Source organism: Microcaecilia unicolor, chromosome 6, assembly GCF_901765095.1.
Source record: "Microcaecilia unicolor chromosome 6, aMicUni1.1, whole genome shotgun sequence".
NCBI lineage: Eukaryota > Metazoa > Chordata > Amphibia > Gymnophiona > Siphonopidae > Microcaecilia > Microcaecilia unicolor.
This window is the reverse complement of record NC_044036.1, coordinates 175,688,693-175,705,496: the sequence shown is the minus strand read 5'-3', so window position 1 is coordinate 175,705,496 and position 16,804 is coordinate 175,688,693. Positions and strand designations below refer to the sequence as shown.

General features: G+C 41.7%; 1 protein-coding gene across 1 annotated transcript in view; it reads left to right on the top strand.

Moving 5' to 3' along the window:
* Positions 1 to 16,804, top strand: part of LOC115472989 (inter-alpha-trypsin inhibitor heavy chain H3-like) — a 179,587-nt gene that overhangs the window by 106,458 nt on the left and 56,325 nt on the right. The window contains 1 exon segment of the mRNA XM_030207558.1: positions 7,268 to 7,398. Within this exon segment, the coding sequence (XP_030063418.1) occupies positions 7,268 to 7,398 (131 nt within the window).

Below are 16,804 nucleotides of genomic sequence, written 5' to 3'. Positions count from 1 at the left end.
AGCAATTCTCTCTCCCCTTGCCCTTCCCATGTCCAGCAATTCTCTCTCCCCTGCCCTTCCCTCCATCCCATGTCCCAGCAATTCTCTCTCCCCTGCCCTTCCCTCCCATCCCATTGATTTCCAGCAATTCTCTCTCCCCTGCCCTTCCCTCCCATCCCGTCCAGCAATTCTCTCTCCCCTGCCCTTCCCTCCCATCCCATTGATTTCCAGCAATTCTCTCTCCCTGCCCTTCCCTCCCATTATTTCCAGCGATTCTCCACCTCTCCCCTGCCTTCCCATCGACGTGCAGCGATTTTTCCATCCCTCCCCTGCCCTCACCTCTCCCATATCCAGCGATTCTTCGTCCCCCAGCGTCCTCCTTCACTGCCTGCCAGCCAGCGTCGGACTCAGAAGCGAACGATGCAGGCAGCGATTGGCTGGCAGCGTCGTAGCTTCCCTCTGCAAGTCCCGCCTACAACTTCCTGTTACGCATAGGCGGGACTTGCAGAGGGAAGCTACGACGCTGCCAGCCAATCGCTGCCTGCACCGTTCGCTTCTGAGTCCGACTGGCTGGCAGGCAGTGAAGGAGGACGCTGGGGGACGAAGAATCGCTGGATATGAGAGAGGTGAGGGCAGGGGAGGGACGGAAAAATCGCTGCATGTTGATGGGAGGGCAGGAGAGAGGCGGAGAATCGCTGGAAGTAATGGGAGGGGAGGAGGAGAAAAAGGTGCCGGTACGCCGTACCGTTGCGTACCGGCACAAAAAAAGCACTGTATAAGACCTATATCTGACAATGGGAGAACACCAATGTCCTTATTAAGCCTTTTTGTTTTTGTTCCAAAGTATTTGGTCATGTGACTTTCAAATATTTTGTATTGTTGAGTAATCTGAATTTAAGTACTCTGATTGTGAGGTTATTAAGGGTGTGGTCTTTGCTTGAGATATATTTATCTATTGGAGTCACTTTGCTCTCTGTAGTATGCTTGATTTTGAAAGTTTATTCTTCTCCTTAAATTTTTCTGCATGTTTCTTTGGTGAAGCATCCCTCTTCACAGTTGTTGCTTCAGTTCATATATACAGCATATAGAAAGGAGCATGATTATGAACTCTTCGAATTACTTTGCCCGCACATAATGTGGTTTATATGATTCAGTACAAAAAATGTAAAGACAGATGCTATGGTGGGAAATTAAAGCAATGATATAAAAATTAGGAACAGGAATACACCTTCACATATATGAAATAAATTATAGAGAAGATCAAAGACAGCTCAGTAGGCATGGATTTCTTAAGGAAAGACCACTCCCTTCAACAGTTTACCACATAAAATGTTTTGAAATATTTCCTAAAAGTGTTATCACATTCAAAACAGATGTACTGTAGCTTAAATGCCAAGCATCATCTATGAACCTCTTAGCACTGGTCTTAGGTTTGGTGCTCCTACATCTCAGTCTTTTTATTCCCACAGGGAGTGGTGTTCTGTGCTGTGGTTTCAGGTTGTGCGGGATATAGCAGGCCATGAATATCTTGCAGAGCTTTTATGGTTTATTTACAGTCCACGGAAGATCACAACTTCCAATGTACATAATCAAAATCACAAGAAAGGATACAATATAAAACAACATGACATATACACAAAATTCACTTAATGACACTACAAAACAATAAAGCAATAAAACAGGAAACTAAAATTAAATGAGAACCTGCTCACAACTCAAATATAATTATGAAACAATGAAACATAATTATGAAAAAACCTTCTGGAATAAGAATGCTTTAAGCTGCTTCCTAAAAAGTAGAAATGAATCAATTTTACTGAGTTCCAGTGGTAATAATCTAGGGCCCTTAACTTGAAAAGTGAAAGATCTTAAACCAAATAGACTGACTACATGAAAAATTGGAACCTCAAGCAAATATTTGTCAGGCTCTCAAGGCAAAAACTAGGTTTGTGAGCCCTTGGGCCACTGCCGAGGAGTGGCAGTGGCAGGCAAAACCACCCCACACCAGGGACAAGACAAAACTCAGACAGGAACAGCTAGACTTCACCTGCACTTAGCCGCCCTTCCCCAGGAGTTGAGCCCCTAGCTGCAGGCGGCTGGCAGGACTTACAGGACAGGGCAGGAACTGGAAGCTGCAAGCAGCCACTGAAACAAGGAACAAACACTGACAGACAAGAGACAGAACTGAAAGCTGCAAGCAGCCACTAAAACAGGGAACAAACACTGACAGACAAGAGACAGAACTGAAAACTGCCAGGTAGCCACTGAACACAGACAAACAGAAACTAAACACAGAAATATAAACAAGAAACAAGGCAAGGAAACAAGCAATGAACCTAAGCTAAACTACACACAAACTAACTAGAAACAAACAAGAAACTAATACAAGAAACCAGACTAGGCAGAAGTGCAACAGCACCCAAACATACCAGGGACCTTAGACAATGCAAAGGCAAACCCAGAAGCTTCCAGATGGCTAATAAAGCCCATCAGCAATTGAAGTTCAGCTGCAGGAATGACAAGGCAACTACGGGTGCTGTTCAGGTACAAACAAGAAAAGCAAGTTTGGCAGCCTGGAAGATCTGTACCTGATTGGGCTGAAATCTGGAACATGTGACAGTCCATAGCAGCCACTGGTTCTGGCCACCAGAGGGCGAGGTGAGCACAAACAAGGAAACCCTCACCTACGTGACAATATTTATCTGCTACTACTACTATTTAGCATTTCTATAGCGCTACAAGGCGTACGCAGCGCTGCACAAACATAGAAGAAAGACAGTCCCTGCTCAAAGAGCTTACAATCTAATAGACAAAAAATAAAGTAAGCAAATCAATCAATTATGTGTACAGGAAGGAGGAGAGGGGGGTAGGTGGAGGCGAGTGGTTACAAGTGGTTACGAGTCAAAAGCAATGTTAAAGAGGTGGGCTTTCAATCTAGATTTAAAGGTGGCCAAGGAAGGGGCAAGACGTAGGGGCTCAGGAAGTTTATTCTAGGCGTAGGGTGCAGCGAGACAGAAGGCGCGAAGTCTGGAGTTGGCAGTAGTGGAGAAGAGAACAGATAAGGATTTATCCATGGAGCGGAGTGCACGGGAAGGGGTGTAGGGAATGACGAGTGTGGAGAGATACTGGGGAGCAGCAGAGTGAGTACATTTATAGGTTAGAAGAAGAAGTTTGAACAGGATGCGAAAACGGATAGGGAGCCAGTGAAGTGACTTGAGGAGAGGGGTAGTATGAGTAAAGCGACCCTGGCGGAAGACGAGACGGGTAGCAGAGTTTTGAACCGACTGGAGAGGGGAGAGGTGACTAAGTGGGAGGCCAGCAAGAAGCAGATTGCAGTAGTCTAAACGAGAGGTGACAAGGGTGTGGATGAGGGTTTTTATCTGCAGATCTTAAAGCTTTCACAGGTTTATAGATTTTCAAAGTAGTTGTAAAACAGCTTCATTCTTCAAAACCATGAAAACCAAAGTCAAGATCGTAAAATGGATTCGCATTTCAATTGCATCAAGCTAGCACTGGAGAAGTGTGCTCAAACCTAGAAGTATGAATAATTAGGCATGCTGCAGAATTCTGTGCCACCTGCAGTGATTTCAAGGTTTGTAGAGCAGCTCCCCTCCAAATCGATTCAAGCACTTCAAGCATGTCTTGAGCAGTCCAATGGCACGTATTTCAACACATTCATATATCATATGTAAAAGAGTACCAACTTGAGTATTACAATGCCAACAGCATTTATTTGGTGTAAGACCAGCTAAATGTAACTTTCTAGGAGTCTATAATGCTTTATGATATAAAAAGAACATTGATTGGAGAGAATTGGTTGAAGAAAGTGACCTCAAGGTGGTGAACCAGAAGTTTTTCCAAAGATCTTCTGTACAGATGTAGCATTCTTGTAGTGATGAGATAGAAGAATTTTATATTTTGAAGTTGCAATATGTCCAATGGACCATAGGGCTTTCACAAGAATGTCAGGGACATAGCTTAAAACATGAAGAATATTTGTCTTCTTTATGCAGTGTCTTATTTATAGCCATTTCAAGTAATAATTTGGAGAAAGAGTGTATTTAGATTGAAGCTGTGAGAAAGCAATATTTTATTGTCCTCATTACAAATGTCCTATAACGTCCATATACCTTTTTCATCCCAGTCTTTCCAGATAATGACTGAATTGTTTACTCAAATGTTAGAATTAAAACCATAAAACTGTGTGAATGGAATTAGTGAAAGGATAGCAGACTTCTATGGTCTATGCCCTGATTGTGACTGAATAGATATGGATGGGCCGGAGTGTAAATTTTAAGGGGCTTCGATGTTAGCTTCAGAACTTATCATTTATCGTTTATTATTTACTATACCGTTACTTATTGCTAGCAAAACAGAACGGTTTACATAAAAGAAAAATATTTAAAACATATAAAAACACTCATAATAACATCTAGGAAATCCAATAACTGATAGGAAAGCACAGCAAATCAAACATACAATAATTAGTAACAAACTAATAATCCTAAATAACAACAAGCTTATCATGTATCATAATTCAAGCTATAAGACTGACATCTCTTTCCTATTTTTTTTCTTTATTCTGCATTGTTATTAAATGCATTTTGAAAAAGGTATGTTTTTAGGGCTTTTCGGACACAAATATATGTATCTTGAAGTCTTAGTAGTTTTGGAAGACTAGTACAAGAACACTGCTGGGCAGACTTCTACAGTCTGTGCCCTGAGATTGGCAAGGACAAATCAAACTCGGGTATAAAGTATCACATACCATGTAAAATGAGTTTATCTTGTTGGGCAGACTGAATGGACCGTACAGATCTTTATTTGCCGTCATTTACTATGTTACTATATATGTTACTGTCTAACTCTAGCAAACAGTCGTAAGTATTAATAAGGAGCAATTTTTTTTTTGCCTGAGCGAGAGTCATTGCAGGGATAAGTTGTGAGGTTAAGGCTTCAAGTAAGGATTGTTCTAAATCTAGCCATAAAGGAGAATAATCATTTTTATCAGATAATCAATAGCAGCTGTGTTGTAGAATAAAGCCTTTATTGTAAATAAAGAAATCTGGGAATAGTATCCCATGCTTTTTCTTTGGGAGCTTTCAGTTTTATTAATTCTATGAGAGGGGGGGGGGGGGTGGCTTTCCAACGAAAGAAAGAGAAAATTTTTTCTAATTGTTTGTAAAAGGGATTGGAAAATAACACCTTAGGGGTGGTCATCATTTTAATAGTCTCTAGTCTCCCCCACCAGGAAAGATGTAGGGGATGCCAGGTTTGAATTAAGGATTTTATGACAACCTCACTATTGTATTTGATAGTATCTGAAGACAGCAGACTAAAGATCAATGCCAAGATATCTAATTTTTGAAGAGGCTCAGATAAGGCCAAAAGGACATACTAGGTTAGAGTATGCATGGATATTTAGGGAAAGTGCTTCAGTTTTTCATTGATTTATCTTATAACCCGAGAATGTTGAAAAGGAATTTTTAGAATCATATAGTTATCAATAGAAATCAAACAAAATAAAACATGGAAAAGAAAATAAGATGATACCTTTTTTATTGGCCATAACTTAATACATTTCTTGATTAGCTTTCGAAGGTTGCCCTTCTTCCTCAGATCTGAGGAACCTTCGAAAGCTAATCAAGAAATGTATTAAGTTATGTCCAATAAAAAAGGTATCATCTTATTTTCTTTTCCATGTTTTATTTTGTTTGATTTCTATTGATAACCTTAAGAGTGGACTAACACGGCTACCACACTCCTCTACTTAGAATCATATAGCAATTCATTGTCTGCATATGCTGTAACCGTTTATTAAGTTTATCTACAGAAGAGTTCTGTTGTTTGAGGATGAGATCTGATTGCTATGAAGAGTGGCTCAAGTGGTAAATTGAATAGATAGGGAGAAAGGGGCAACCTTGCTGGACCCCCTTTGTAAGTGGATGGGATCTGAGAGATGATAATTTGCCAGAATACGAGCTTTTGGATTCAAATGTAATACTATTATTTTTTCAATAAATAAGGGATGAGCTCCGAACCATTGCAATACGTAGAAAAGATACGGGCATTCCACCCTATCAAAGGCCTTCTCAGCATCTAATGAAAGTGTAATGACAGTGTACAGTGCCAATTTTGCAATGTCTGATAGATGAAAAAATAGCTTAATGAGTTTACCTGGCATAAAGCCAATCTGATTGAGTGAGATGATTTTGCCAATGATTGTAGCCTATTAGATAGTATTTTGCTTATAATTTAAATTTGATATTTAAGAGGGATATTGGTCAATAGTTTTGTACCAATTGGGCATCTTTATTGGGTTACAGAGAATGAGATAGACAAAAATGAATAAGTATTAATATACATAAACATGATATGAGTTGTGAATTGAGAATAAGGAGCATGTGGCTAAGTGTGTTGGTTGAACCAACAAACATGCTGTAAGAAAATAAATTGAAATATATATTGAGTTGTAATCACAGACGCCTCAGGTCTGATATTACAAGTAGACCAGCATCAGCTGAACGCAACACCCTTGATGGTACATAGTCCTGGAAAACAGTACACAAATAAAAGGGAGAGTCATGATATAAACCCTGATGGACCAGTAACAACAATTTGAATTTGATCCGCTGTGTCACAGGTAGCCAGCGCAATTATCACACCACAGGTGATACATGATCAAACCATGCAAGTCCAGTCACCAATTGGGCAGCTGAGTTTTGGACCATCTGTAATACCTGCAAACAAGAATTAGGAAGGCCTAAATGCACAATATTTCAATAGTCCAAAACACTAAAGATCATATCAATTCTAGGTAGTAAAAATTTGAGCTTACTCAACAGTTATAGTCGAAAATTTGAATTTCTAACTAGTGCTTGAACTTGAGACTTGAACGTCATTTGGGTATCCAAAAGGATACCCACATTTTTCACAGTACCAGATATTGCACTAGAAACCCCAGCCAGGGAAATGGTTGAGGAAAACTCATGGAGGCCTCAGAAGAGACAAAAATACTTCTGTATTCCCTACATTTTACCGCAAGCGATTAACAATCATCCATTGCAGAATTCCCTCAAACAGCCCCTGTGTCTGTAGTATTGCAGCCACTATAGACGATTTTACTGGAACATTGGCCACAAGGCCACATGCCTTCAATTGCAACAGAAAAATATTCTTTTTTTTTTTTTTTTCCATTCGGTTCCTGAACCAATTAATTTAAAAATAAAGGCTTTTTAACTAATAGTACATTTTTTTCAGTTTACTAATATATTTAAATTGTTAACAGGCAGATAATGACATATTGTTTACGGATAGCATTGATGTCCAAGACCCGCTTCCAGAGCCGGACTACATCTTTGGAGACTTCACTGAGAGACTTTGGGCATATCTCACCATTCAACAGCTACTGGAAAAACGGTAGGTGCATGTAATATGCAGCATCCTTCATAATTCATACGTCACCCAAATTTCAAGCTATTTCAAATATGCAGGCACTTCTCAGGCTGCCCACATAGAGACAACACCTTTGGATACTTCTCATCTGCCAATATTGTACCAGTTTTCAAAGCGAAAGTGCATGAGCAGTGTCATGTTAAAATTTGCCAATGATATTTTCACCTGCATTAATGTGAATATGCTTTTAAAGGAAAATAATTTGTGAGCAGATTTAGAGTTTTCACTATGATAGTACTTTTTGTCAACTGTTGTATAGTTATTCTCCTCTATGTGAAGATAACCCATAGCTAAGGTGTCCTGCCTATGTGCTTTTTGATATTACTGTCCATCTACTAGTGGCAACCTCACTGATAGAGGCAGGATCACTACACCTTCAGTGCCCCTGGAAGTTCCTGGCTATTGCAGGGGCGTATCTGAACTGCGGCGGTAGGGGGGGCCAGGGCCAGAGTGAGGGGGCACATTATAGCCCCCCCCCGCTGCCATTGCCGATCCCCCTCCCCCCAGCCGCTGCCATTGCCAATCTCCCCCCGCCGTTGCTGTCGCCTACCTTCGCTGGCAGGGGACCCCAACCCCCGCCAGCCGAGGTCCGCTTCCTCCTGCCGCTGCCGGCTGCCTTTAAAAGAATTCCGTCAGCTGGCGGGGGACCCCCAACCCCCACCAGCCAAGCCGAGGTCCTTTCATCTCTTCCACTGCAGTCTGCAAAGCTGGCGCTGAAAGTTTCTTCTGAGTCTGACGTCGCTGCACGTTGTACGTGCAGGACGTCAGACTCAGAAACAGAATGAACTTTATCTTAACACAACATCACATTGTATTTGTTCACACCGGAGTCTGCAAACGCCTCTCCAGTACTATGTAAGCCACATTGAGCCTACAAATAGGTGGGGAAATGTGGGATACAAATATAACAAATAAATAAATAATACTGGGTTTGTAAGATTTTAGATAACCTGGAAGATGCTGTGCACTTGCATTACAAACATGGTTGGCTGCTGGCTATTGTGGCTTTGGGGACAGGATGAGGAGTGTTCACTTGTTTTCTTTTCTTGTACATTAGTGTCTCCACCCTTTCTTCACTTTGGTGACCACAGGGAAGAATTTCCAAGCACACAGATTTTCTCCATCTGTCTCTTTGCTTTTACCCATCTTCCTACTTGTCCAGCATGACAAAAATGAAAGTAACGTTTTCTCTATGTCTCTCTCTGCTTTTACCCATCTTCCTACTTGTCCAGCATGACAAAAATGAAAGTAACATTTTCTCCATGTCTCTCTCTGCTTTTACCCATCTTTCTGCGCACCCCGCATGATGAAACTGGACATGACATTTTCTCCATGTCTGTCTCTGCTTTACCCAACTTCTGAGGTGTGACCCCCTAGCTTACACTATCACTATCTCAGTCACTGGATAATTGTATGACTTCCTCCAAGGCCTCTTCTGTAACAGAATTAACTCTTGCTCTCAGTTCCAAGGTCTCTAAATTGTGGGCAAATTGATTAATGATAAATAATTTAGGGGTCCTTTTACTAAGGTGCGCTGAAAAATGGCCTGCGATAGTGTAAATGCATGTTTTGGGCACATGCAGAATTATTTTTTAGTGCACCTACAAAAAATGCCTTTTTTTTTGCCAAAAATGGATGTGCAGTAAAATGAAAACTGCTGATCGTTCATATTGGCTCTGTGACTTTACCGCAAGCCATTGACCTAGCGGTAAGGTCTCACGCGGTAACTGGGTGGTAATGGTCTATGCACATCAAATGCCACTTGATGCGCATAGCTGCCGTGCGTCAGAAAATAAAAAATATTTTTCAGGCACGCGTAGCGGACACATGCCAAAATTGAAATTACCGTAAAGGCCATGCGGTAACCGGGCGGTAAGTCCAATTTGGTCTGCGTTGGGTGCACGTAGGCACCTACACGGCTTAGTAAAAGGGCCTCATAGCCACTGCCCAGACTTCTGATTTGCAGTTATCCCAGGATTTGTTCTTGTTTCAGATTTTCATTTTGTGCTTTTTCCCTTTTAATGTCTTCAATAGTCCCATTATTTTTGGGAAACCAATTACTACCAGTGAAACATCCTTTTGTTCAGTCCCAGGTAAGATATCTAACTCCATGCACTAACTCCCGTTCGGTTCCCTGACTGATGCTTAAACCGCTCCCTTACGTCTTTTAAATGTTCACTCTATTCGCGCTAAGACTGTGCTGGTCGCAGATCTTATTAAGGATCATGGTTTATTTTTCTTTCCTGTGTTTAGTTGAAACCTGGATCTACAGGGGTGAGGAAGCTATGTTTTCTTGAAGGTTTTTCTGCCTTTTCTTTCTCTAAACATACAGGTAAAGAGGGTGGGATATAGATATAGAGTTTGCTTCTTATGATTTTCCGTTCTCTGAGTTACTGCTGTTTCATGTTGAAACTACTCCTACTTTACATCTATTGGTTCTATACCTGTTGCCTTCACAAGGGTCTAGTCACTGGGAAGCTTTCTCAAAAACTTTCATCTCCACCTCTATGAAATTTGAAAATTTTATAGTACTTGGGGATTTTAATTTCCACATGGATTGTCCAACACACCCAATTGATAAACATTATTTTGTCTCTTATAAATGATCTAAATATCGCTCAACATGTTTCTGCCCCCTCATGCAGGTGGACATACTCTTCATCTGGTACTCACTACTCCTAGTACTGTGTTGAATCTCTTTAATTTTTCCTTACTGTTGTTCTCCTGAACTGATAGCTTCTTAGTTACATTTGATCTGGAGATGAAAGTGCTGATCTGTGAACATAAACTATTTACGTTATCTAGACATCTTGGCTCAATTGATCCATCTCCTCTTGATCCTCTTATCACACTATTTCTTTTACCACTTTCTTTACCACTTTTCTCAATGATTTCTGCTTGGAATTCATTGTTGTCAGCTGCGTTGGATAACATAGCACCTTTAAAATCTGTTAAGGTTAAGTAAACTGGTTGGTATTCATCAGCTATGGTCTATCTTGACTTATTTATTTATTTGTTGCATTTGTATCCCACATTTTCCCACCTATTTGCAGGCTCAATGTGGCTTACATTGATCCGTCATGGCGATCGCCATTCCAGAGTAAGATACAAGTGGTATTACATAAAGAGTATAAGTGATATTGTAGAATTAAGCAAACAGGTATAAAGAAATCAAATTTGGAGTAATAGATACAGTGGTAATGCGTTAAAGTTCATATAATACGTTACAGTGGTAATGCCTTAAAGTTCATATAATACGTTAAAGTTAAAAAAATGGTTCATTACGGTATGCCTTGTTGAAAAGGTAAGTCTTCAATAATTTCCAAAAGTTGGTTGTCACCCATTTTTTTCACGTCTAGTGGTAATGCATTTCATAGCTGCGTACTTATGTAGGAAAAGCTAGATGCATGTGTTAATTTGTATTTTAGTCCTTTGCAGCTGGGGAAGTAGAGATTCAGGAATATGCGTGCTGATCTTTTAGTGTTCCTGGGTGGTAAGTCTATGAGGTCTAACATGTAGACCGGGGCATCTCCATAAATGATTTTATGAACCAGGGTGCAGACCTTGAACGTAATACGTTCTTTAAGTGGAAGCCAATGGGTCCAAGATGGCCGCCGATTAGGACGGACGCGTTTTTTCGTCTCTCCTTTTCCTGAAAAAAAATATCGTTGTTATGCCTAAGAGGAGGGGAAGGGCTGCGGCGACTGCCTCCCAGCAGCCGAGAAATGTACCTTCTCTTGGTTCTATCGAACCATTTTTGCAGAGAGCCGCAGGCATGGTTGTTCCGTCAATGGGTGGCCCGCTTGTTCGCACACTAGCTGGAGAAAGTGAAGCGAACACAGGGCTGGAAGTTTCGTTGAGCCCAGACGGCAGAGAACCGCCTCCTCAGCCAATTGGAAGCAGTTCCCCGATGAGTGCGCACTCAGACGCGAAGACCGGAGGGTCAGGTAGCGGAGAGGAACGGGAGGCTATTCTATCCTCGATGGAAGGTTTGGGAAGTTTGTTAACTCCCACCTTAACTGCTCCCATACAGAGAAGAACCACTGAGGAGACCGTAGGAACAAATGGGAATGTAAGTCCGATACACACTGAGACAGAAGATATATTTCCTTTCAAAAAACCTACTGAAGTAACTTTAGACAATCTTTGGCATCTAATTGTGGAACTTGGTAGGGCTTTATGCCCTCAGACAAAAAAAATGTCAGAAGAAATTGTTTTATTGGATGGGAAATTGAAGGAAGTAGAAATTAAACTTAATACTGTGGCCTCACAAACTGAAAATTTTGAGAAAGAATTACAATATATACAATCTGTGCAAACAACAATTGTTAAAGATTTGGTAAACCAAAGGAGGAAATCGGAGTTTCTTGAAAACAATCTTAAAAATAATAATTTACGTTTTATAAATTTTCCTGCTCAGCCTCTGATTTCCCCACGGGAAATGTTAAGAAATTACTTCAGAGAGGTCTTGGAAATTGGTGAAGATCAACTCCCTCCTATTTCCCAGGTTTTTTATATCCCGGGTAAAAAAGATGAACAACTTCCAAGTAATCAGGCAATAGATGTATCTGCATTGTTAGAAAGATCAGATAATGAAATAATTACAGCTTCAACTTTACTTGCTACTGTGGCGTTGACCTCTGACAAATCATGGATATTAAAGAAATTTTTCCTAAAGAAAGAAAAAACCTTTAGAGGGTTACAAACACGGATTTTCCCGGATTTGTCGAGAGATACGCAGAAGCGTAGGCAAAAGTTTTTGCAGTTGAAACAAGAGACTCTCCAATTAGGAGCAACGTTTTATTTAAAATATCCTTGCAAATGTTTGGTTAATTATCAGAATGTCAAATATGTGTATTTTGACCCTTCCCATTTAAGTTCCTTTTTAACATCTAAGAAAGCTCTGTAAATGAATATATACCTTGTCTGGAATGCTGATGTCTTAGTTTTGGTAACAATTTACTTGAAATGTTTAATTTCTTTTCCTTATATCTCCAGTATTTTGAATACTTGGACTCCCTATTTGTGGACTTTAAAGCATCTAAAAAGGAGATGTTTTCTCTTTTTTTTTTTTTTTTTCTGAAGAAAATTGTGTTATTTTCCTTTGTAAATTAGTACTCTTTGGATGCTTTTTTCCTTCTCAAGTGGTATTGGCTTGTGATTATTGAAATACTAATAAATATAAATTTTAAGTGGAAGCCAATGTAGTTTCTCTCTTAAGGGTTTGGCACTCTCGTATTTTGTTTTACCAAATATGAGTCTGGCTGCAGTATTTTGGGCTGTTTGAAGCTTCTTGATGATTAGTTCTTTACAACCAGTATAGAGTGCATTGCAGTAGTCTAGGTGACTTAGTACCATTGATTGTACCAGGCTACGAAATATTTCCCTTGGGAAGAAAGGTTTTACTCTTTTGAGTTTCCACATTGAATGGAACATTTTCTTTGTTGTATTCTTCACATGACTTATGGCTACTACAGCAACAAGTGAGGTGTTCAGAAAGACTTTGGAGATGCCAGCGTACGTTGTCAACACATACTAGGTATAAGGAACATATTAAGGAATATTGCCATGGCCTACTCTTGGCTAAAAGGACCTACAATTCTTCATTGATCAAGTCTTCTAATAATAAACCCAGGAAACGTTTTTCAGTTTTCACAAAGTTTCAGTCACTGGGTAATTCTATGACTTCCTCCAAGGCCCCTTCTGCAAAAGAATTAGCAGTTGCTCTCAGTTCCAAGGTCTCTAAATTTTGGGCAAATTGTTTAATGATAAATAATTCAGCCACTGCTCAGTCTTCTGATTTACATTTATCCCAGGATTTGTCCTTTCCAGAAGCTAACACAAGTACCTGGTCAGCCTTCAATCAGATTTTCTTAACAGTAACTACCAAATTATTTTCTTCTATAAAAACTACTATGGAGCTCATTTTTGAAAGAGAAAAACATCCAAAAAGTGTCATAAAGCACCATGATTTCTTCTCAAAACGTACAAGTAACATGGTAATGTGGTAACATAGTAAATGACAACAGATAAAGACCTGTACGGTCCATCCAGTCTGCCCAACAAGATAAACACATTTTATGTGATACTTTATACCCGAGTTTGATTTGTCCTTGCCATTCTCAGAGCACAGACCCAGTGGCGTTCCTAGGGGGGTTGACATCCAGGGCGGATTGCGGTGCAGCGCACCCCCCCTCCCCCGGTGAAAGGACACCTCCCGGTGAAAGAACCCCCCCCCCCGGGTGCACGCCGCTGGGGGGGGTGCCGCGCGCCTGTCCGCTTCGTTCGTTTCCATGCTCCCTCTGCCACGGAACAGGAAGTAACCTGTTCTGGGGCAGAGGGAGCACAGAACGAACGTAGCGGATAGGCTACCTGGGGCGGACCGCACCCACTGCCCCCTCTTGGTACGCCACTGCACAGACCGTAGAAGTCTGCCCAGCACTGTTCTTGTACTAGTCTTCCAAAACTACTAAGACTTGAAGATACATATATTTGTTTCCAAAAAGCCCTAAAAACATACCTTTTTCAAAATACACTTAATAACAATGCAGAATAAAAAAAATAGGAAAGAGATGTCAGTCTTATAGCTTGAATTATGATACGTGAAGGGGCATAATCGAATGGAAACGTCTATCTCCATGGGCATTTATCTCCGAGAACGGGTCCGTGAAGGGGCGGACCGAACCGTATTTTCGAAAAACATGGACATTTATCTTTTTTTGAGCTGGGCGTTTTTGTTTTTCAGCGATAATGGAAAATGAAAGCGCCCAGCTCAAAAACGAATAACTCCAAGACATTTATTCGTGGGAGGGGCCAGGATTCGTAGTGCACTGGTCTCCCTCACATGCCAGGACACCAACCGGGCACCCTAGGGGGCACTTTTACAAAAAAAAAAAAGATAAAACAGCTCCCATGTACATAGCACCCTTCCCTTGTGTGTTGAGCCCCCCAAATCCCCCTCAAAACCCACTGCCCACAAGTCTACACCATTACTATAGCCCTAAGGGGTTTGGGGGGCACCTACATGTGGGTACAGTGGATTTGGGGGGCGGTTTGGAGGGCTCCCATTTACCAGCACAAGTGTAACAGGTGGGGGGGGGATGGGCCTGGGTCCACCTGCCTGAAGTCCACTGCACCCCCTAATAACTGCTCCAGTGACCTGCATACTGCTGCCAGGGAGGTGGGTATGACATTTGAGGGTGAAAATAAACAGTTGTGAAACGGCATATTTTGTGGTGGGAGGGGGTTTGTGACCACTGGGGGAGTCAGGGGAGGTCATCCCCGATTCCCTCCAGTGGTCATCTGGTCATTTAGGGCACTTTTTGGGGCCTTATTCGTGGAAAAACAGGGTCCAGGAAAAGTGCCCTAAATTCTCGCTAAAAACGCATATTTTTTTCCATTATCGGCGAAAGGCACCCATCTCTGATCGGCAGATAACCACGCCCCAGTTCCGCCTTCACCACGCCTTCGACATGCCCCCATCAACTTTGTCCGCATCCGCGACGGAGTGCAGTTGAAAACGTCCAAATTCGGCTTTCGATTATACCGCTTTATTCGTTTTGTGAGATAAACGTCTGTCTCCCAATTTGGGTCACAATATAGGCATTTTTCTATTTCGATTATAACCAGGACAGTAAGCTTGTTGTTATTTAGGATTATTAGTTTGTTACTAATTATTGTATGTTTGATTTGCTGTGCTTTCCTATCAATTATTGGATTTCCTAGATGTTATTATGAGTGTTTTTATATGTTTTAAATATTTTTCTTTTATGTAAACCGTTCTGTTTTGCTAGCAATAAGTAACGGTATAGTAAATAATAAACGATAAACGATAAGTTCTGAAGCTAACATCGAAGCCCCTTAAAATTTACACTCCAGCCCATCCCTATCTATTCAGTCACGATCAGGGCATAGACCGTAGAAGTCTGCCCAGCTCCTGTTTTGTTTCCCAATTACCGGCGTCGCCACCCAATCTCCGCTAAGATTCCATGGAACCTTTCCTTCTAAACAGGATTCCTTTGTGTTTTTCCCACACGTGTTTGAATTCCATTACCGTTTTCATCTCCACCACCTCCCGCGGGAGGGCATTCCAAGTATCCACCATCCTTTCCATGAAAAAATACTTTCTGATATTAGTCCTGAGTCTGCCCCTCTTCAACCTCAATTCATGTCCTCTAGTTCTACCGCCTTCCCGTCTCCGAAAAAGGTTCATTTGTGGATTAATACCTTTCAAATATTTGAACGTCTGTATTTTCAAAACCTGTTTTGCAAATGTCTATCTATGCATTTTGTCTGCACTGCATACAAATCACAAGGGGACGTGTCAGGGGTGTTTTGAAGGCCACTCTGGTATGGCTTTTGCAGACACCATATGCCGTTTTGGGCGCCATTGCATCTAGGTGGCATGGGCCTCATTGCAGGAACACTGGGTCATACATTTTGCTTGCCATGCCTTGGACCCTTGTGTGCTGCTTGGTGGCAGTTTTCAGATTCAGGCATTCTGCATTGGGCTTCTGCAGTGTCTACTTTCTTTGCTGCTGCTTGCGGCAGCCCCTGTATTGAAGTTTCTTGGCAGTGCTCAGCTTCCTGATAGCTCCTTCCTTCATGGCCTGCCTGCTATCTCCACTTGGCTATTTGCCTTCTGGTCTGGGTCTTGTGCAGGTAGCATCCTGCTCTCTGGCAGCTTATGGTATACTTTCGGGGGCTATGTGCATGCATGCTTCTGAGCTTTCCTTGCACAGCCTCAGGGTGTGTTTCTTGCTTCCTCATATCTGCGTGGTAGTATGCTGGCCACGTTCCTTGGTTCCCCAGGCTCAAAATTTTCTTTTGGCATGTTCTGCACCCCTTTGTATGAAGGTTTTTTTTAGCTCCACCCTTGCTGGGAGAGCATGATTTTGACTTGCAGACAGGGGGTGTGGGTGCTGCACACCCTGTAGGCATGGTGCCTGTGCTGCCTATAGAGTGTAACTCCTTTTCTGGCAGTGGAAACTGGCTCCTTCTTTGACTGGTAGGCCTATCTCTCTCTCTCTCCTTGTTTGGCATGGCTCCCTCTTCGTGTCACATTTCTCCATCACTAGCTGTGGCCCATGGCTCCATCTTTAAGGGGGCGCAGTGTGGCTGCATTTCATATCTCTATCTCAAGCTGATCCGCACGGCTTCTGCCTCTTCCTGTTGGCCATAGCTCCATCTCTGGATATTGAGCAGGGGCTCCATTTTGGGGTGTCGAGTGTGAGCTTCATCGCTGGATATCGAGCATGGACTTTGTATCTCCAGTTCAGCAGGTTGAGCATGGCTCCATCTCTGACAGTCGAGCATAACTCCATCTGTGCATGTCGACCATGGCTCCCTTTTTGCTGGTCGAGTGTGTTTT